The sequence below is a fragment of the Aquarana catesbeiana genome, linkage group LG05 (genome assembly GCF_042186555.1).
Source record: "Aquarana catesbeiana isolate 2022-GZ linkage group LG05, ASM4218655v1, whole genome shotgun sequence".
NCBI classification, from domain to species: domain Eukaryota; kingdom Metazoa; phylum Chordata; class Amphibia; order Anura; family Ranidae; genus Aquarana; species Aquarana catesbeiana.
This window is the reverse complement of record NC_133328.1, coordinates 48,622,107-48,628,106: the sequence shown is the minus strand read 5'-3', so window position 1 is coordinate 48,628,106 and position 6,000 is coordinate 48,622,107. Positions and strand designations below refer to the sequence as shown.

Here is a 6,000-nt window from a genome sequence, read left to right as displayed (position 1 = left end):
TGAGACACTTTGAAAAACAACCCCCTATCGCTAGCATTTCTAGCAGCATCCATCTAGAGTAAGGGTAGAGTCATGTATCATTTACTTCCTGGAATCCATCTACCCTTAGCTCAGGCAGGAGGGTGTGCTTAGCTGAGAAAGCCCCCTTCTCCAAATTAAGTAAACAAAAATGTTCTTGAAGAGTTCCGGGATGTAGGACACCATTTTAAAAGTTGAAAACAAGTAAATATAAAATATACCTTACTATCTATTTACTAAGGCTAGCTGCATAAGGATTAAAAATAGTTCACATTGATGGATGAAGAGTAAAGTTCCGCTTTAAAAGCTATTCATTGCCTTACCTTGGAATACAAATTTACAAGACAAAGAAAAAAAACAAACTCTTTTCCACTGAAAATATTAAATAATGACAACGTTGATTTGATTATTCAAGTTTTTAATTATTAGTTACTATGGGAGCCATCAACATACTGCATTAGCATTGGGCTTCCTCCAGCTACTCAGAAACCACCAGTGTTATAACATATGTTGCACCCTGATGTTTAGGCAGGGTTGCTATTAAATTTATTTGCCAAGCGATAGTTGCCTTGGCCAATTGTTAGGAGATCAATTGATTTCAACATAATTCTGGAATTGCTGCACTTCTCACTTCTGTCGCTAGATGGCCAGGTATCTGGTGACATTAGATAAGACAAGGGCATAGCAAGGACAGATTAGGAATGCATGGGGTGTCTCAGTCAATGGGCAGGGGTTTTCTTGGGTCCCTTGGCCTGCTGGGAGAACTTATTTATTTGGGTGGAATCAGGTGATTGGGGTTCGGTGCCACCTGGACGGCTGTCTGGGTGGACGTGTGTCGTATTGCCCCGGGCTGCTAGGCCAGAAATCCAAGGCCTATCCCAGGGACATCTGGCTGCTAGGCTATCTGAGAGCATATCCAGAAGTAGTTCAGTGTTGGGACTGCAGAGTTGTAGTCCAACCAGAAGTAACGGTTCCACCGGCCGGGGAACCAGTCGTGGTCGGAGGTAGAGGGGAAGCTGTCACCACAAAGGGACCATCCACCTTGCTACCGGAGAGAATTGTGAGTAAGCTGAGGGCCGTACCATAGCAGACTTCTCGCCAGCCGGGGACGGTGAAGAAGTGGGAAAATTTCAGCCAAGTGCCAAGTCAGCGACCCAGCGGGACAGCAGAGGTGACGCTTGTGGAGTGCCAAGTCAGGGACCTAATGTGTCAGCAGGGGTGAAGCTTGAGGAGTATCTGTGAGTGCCAAGCCAGGGACCCAGTAGTGAAGCGGGGGTGCTGCTGGTTGATCTCTGAATAACTGAGCGTGTGAGATACACTTAGGCCAATACCATAATCACTGATCTTGTGATTTGTGCGATTCACATGTGTCTGATCATAATTATCAATGTACATTTCCCATTTTTTTCTGACCACCCATTTTTGTCTTTTAGATGTCTTTACTTAAAGGTCAGCCACCTTTTGGGATTCTCCAGTAGAATCTTGTCTACACTTTCCTGGGATATGCCTCTCAGCAACATTTTAGGAACAATGTTATTGAGGATATGCGAGTAGCCATGACCGCCATATTTCACCAGTCGGTTCTTAGTGTGTATGTCATGGGAAATAACAATTCTGTCTTCGTAACCGTGATTGATCAGAGACCTCAACCTGGGAAAAAAATTGAACAATTTCATTAAAAAAAATAAAAATAAATTAGGTTAAAATGAAAAAAATATTTTATAGAATTTTTTTTAAATGTAAAGTTCTACTCCAGGAAAAGTAAAACTCCTACCTTGCAGTGGGGTTGGAACCCACCACAAGTACAGGGAGAACATTGACACTTCATGCAGAGACCCATAAATACACAACTTTAAATAAAAGCAAAACTAAACTTTATCTGAGCACCACAAATGGAAAAAACTATTTAATTCATTTTTTAATATTCAAAAGAAAACACACCCATCCATGTCTCAATGCTTTATTTTGTTGAGAAATCACTCCTACCATTTCTAGCCAGGGCCATCTTGAGTAAGGACAGATGATTAATGTAGCATTTACTTCATGGAATCAGTCTGCCCTTAGCTCAGGCATGCAGGCAAGAGGGTGGGCTTGGCTGAGAAAGCCCCTCCTCCCAGTGAAGACCAGAAGCAGTCGTGGTTGATTCTAAAAAATTTTTTTGGGGGGGACACAAACAGAAAAGCCCCCCCCATCACCGGCTGTGCTGAGAAGGAATGAGGCTCACACAGCCCGGAGCTGTACACATCTCCCCATTCCATTCCAAGACAGCTTTCCCCTGCCTGCCCTGTATAACCACATCCTCCGTACAACCCCCGACCTCCCGAGACCCCCCTTACCCGCCCCACACCTGGACACTCACCATGCTCCCAGCCCATAAATAATCATCTTCCAGGGGATGGAGGAGGGTGGGGCTGGGCTGGCTCTGGAGCTATGGGGCTGAGGATGACGTCACAGCCTGAGGAGGAGGCGTCCACTACTGGGGGGGTGGGGGGGGAACGAGCTTCATCACTATCAACGGGGCCCCGGGAGACTGGAGATCAGCCGGATACATGGCGGAGGAGACCGCCACCATACACACCCAACAGCTCTACTGCCATCTCTATCATACAATTCACCGGGAGGAGAGCTGGGGCTTCTCCTCCTGCCCGAAAAGGAAATGGGTCCTAAGACTCCCTGGCCAATAGGGTCTCAGGACCCGCTTCCCGATTGGCCAGGAGGAGAATCAGGAAGACGATAGCGAATATTAATGTACTTAATAAAAATAAATAAATGCGTCTGAAGTCCTGCATGTAGATTAGGGGCTGGGTGCATGGAGTGGGGTGGGGGGGGGGGGGGGGCGGCCGCCACTGACAAGAAGGCCAGAAATCAGGAAGCAACTGAAGAAATGTAAAAAACAAAAAAAACTTTTACACCATATAGTATATTGTGCCTTTCTATCTATTTTCTAATGCCAACAGCATAAGGATTAAAAAAAAGTTCATGTTGATTGAGAGAGTTTAGTTCCGCTTTGAGAAATACAAAAAAAAAAAAAAAGGAACTTTTTTTGTTTCTCAGAAATTTCACCTAAGCAGCTCATTGAGTTAAAGTAAGAGTTTACACTTTGACAACATTTCATGGGGAAATCAATATCACCGAGATCATTCTCTAGCTGCTACACATAATGGAAGCACTTTTCTTTGTAACACTTTCACACATAAGGGCCGCTGTGTTCATAAATACCAGTAACTACGCTACAAGATAATACCAATGGGCAGGAGAACAGAGTATCAATAGGAGACTTTACCATTAATCAAGTTAATTAGCAGAATAAGTACCGCTATCGACTGTCATGCAATGTGTAATTGATCAACATCACGCGACCGTCTTCAATTAACTGAGGGACTCAATACAGCTAAACGGCACACAATCCTGTTGTGTTATTAAGGTTCCAGCACGCAATATTAGATCAGCAGCTGGGTAGTGAGAGCTGCATCCAGCTTTATAATGGTAATGTACGGTATAAGGTTTGTGGCAGAATGCTATCTGTGCTCAGCTCCGGAAAAGGCAAAGGAAAAGGTCAAGCCACCTAAAACTGATATTCTGGTTATACAAGACATAAAAGTATCAAAAATAGTTACCATATGCTAAACTTTGAAATGGACAGTGAAAAGAGAACCAAAAACGAATGAAATCACTGCAGCCCAACTGATTGGCTCCTTGTGCTGCTTATGGCCATAATTAATCAATGATGTCACCACTATCCCTGCCCCATCCCTTATATAGCTAATGAGAACTTGAAGAAGCCAACGTTACAATCGGGATTCATCGGGTGCGCCAAGTCTGGGTTTTTTCTGAGTCAGCGGATGGCAGCCATTATGATTGACTATGGAGGAACAGGTTTTGGAGGTATTTAATTTTTTAAATAAAGTACATGTCAAAAGTTTGGGTCCCTCTACTTTTAGGTTAGAACTCTTTCTTGTGGATGAGTTGGGGTATTACTACCCCATAGTAATCGATGATGGAATCGTGGCCCATCATTGGTGTCATTGGGAGGAATTGTGCCCCATCATTGATGTCATTGGGCCCCATCACTGGTGTCATTGGGAGGAACTGTGTCCCATCGTTGGTGTCATTGGGAGGAATTGTGCCCCATCATTGATGTCATTTGGCCCCATCTCTGGTGTCATTGGAAGGAACTGTGCCTCATCATTGGTGTCATTGGGAGGAATTGTGCCACATCATTGATGTCATTGGGCCCTATCGTTGGTGTCATTGGGAGGAACTGTGCCCCATCTGTGTCATTGGGAGGAATTAAGCACCATCATTGATGTCATTTGGCCCCATCTCTGGTGTCATTGGGAGGAACTGTGCCCCATCATTGGTGTCATTGGGAGGAATTGTGCCACATCATTGATGTCATTGGGCCCCATCATTGGTGTCATTGGGAGGAACTGTGCTGCATCATTGGTGTCATTGGGAGGAATAGTGCCCCATCATTGGTGTCATTGGGCCCCATCGTTGGTGTCATTGGGAGGAACTGTGCCCCATCGTTGGTGTCATTGGGAGGAATTGTGCTCCATCATTGATGCCATTGGGCCCCATCGCTGGTGTCATTGGGCGGAACTGTGCCCCATCATTGGTGTCATTGGGAGGAATAGTGCCTCGTCATTGGTGTCATTGGGTCCCATCATTGGTGTCATTGGGAGGAACTGTGCCCCATCGTTGGTGTCATTAGGAGGGATTGTGCCCTTCATTGGTGTCAGTGAATAAAGTAGCACCCCAATGGCCGGATAAATGCAAGCAAAGGGCCACATCTGGCCCCCAGACCACATTTTGGAGACCACTGCCTTAAAAGGTGAAAAAAAATGTTTTAACTTTAGAACCACTTTAACTGTAATATTATAAAGATTAAAATCATGTCAAAATGGACATACAATTATCTGATATTGCATCAAAATCTCACAACCAAATTCACATTGTCCAAAAATAAATGCCAACGTGTTCAATGGCATCTGTGTTCCCTTTACTGCAAATAGATGAAGGAATTGTAACATTATGAGTGGAGGTGAAGACTTAGGGGGGTCTCACCACCTCTAGTTCATCAACAAAAATGCATTAAAAAATTGGGCAAAAAATGGCTAAACCTTTTTATAGCTCATGATGCAACCTAAAGCCTCCCAACCGATAATGGAATAATTGTGGCATAAGAGAATAAGCACATATTTGCAATAAAAATTAACTATTATACTGCTCCTCATACCCGATCGATTCTCAGCAACTTCTAGTCCTAAAATAAACATTTTTCTAGTTCAGCTCTTCCTTAGCAGTAGATGACTGTGCAGTTAATCAGAAAATAATCCTTAGGGAAGGGCGGGCAGATATTCTGTGTGTCATTGCTAGAAATGCTATAGACCCCGTTCACACTTGTACCCTTCTGGTCTAATATTGTTAATTACCCCACAAACTAATGCAGCCACCCCATCTGATCGGTAAGCTGCAATATATTACATTTTTGGGTTTAATACCAATTTTTAAAGTGTATTCCGTGTACTTTTTCTCTTCTCTGGTAACTACAAGTCAGGAGACCCCATTCCAAAGTTCTGATAGGGCCTCCTTGCAACCTTTCTCTGTGACACCTGGCAGTGTCAAGTAAGACAATAATCTAATTGATTTAGTCATTAAGTATGCCTAAATCCAGGGCAGGTATCGGGGTAACTGTCATCATAGTCCGTACAGTATTAGGAATGAGTTCTGGGGATAGAAGTTACTAGAGAAGAGAAAAAGTACACGGAATGCACTTTAAAAATTGGTATTAAACCCAAAAATGTAATATATTGCAGCTTACCAATCAGATGGGGTGGCTGCATTAGTTTTCTTTTCTTTGGCTTTTTTACCTCTGTTTTCACCTAATGATCTAACCAGTAACACACCACCTGCATTAGTGAGCCAACTGTGGATGAATGAACACGGGAGGCCCAGCAGACAGCAGCAATGTCAGTCTGT

General features: G+C 43.8%; 1 protein-coding gene across 1 annotated transcript in view; it reads right to left on the bottom strand.

The window, feature by feature from the left end:
• Window positions 1-419: 419 nt before the first annotated feature.
• The window catches only part of PTER (phosphotriesterase related), a 56,038-nt gene continuing 50,457 nt past the window's right edge, over window positions 420-6,000 (bottom strand). The window contains exon 5 of the mRNA XM_073629708.1: window positions 420-1,668. Within this exon, the coding sequence (XP_073485809.1) occupies window positions 1,458-1,668 (211 nt within the window). The 3' untranslated portion in view covers window positions 420-1,457. The remainder of the gene's footprint in view (window positions 1,669-6,000) is intronic.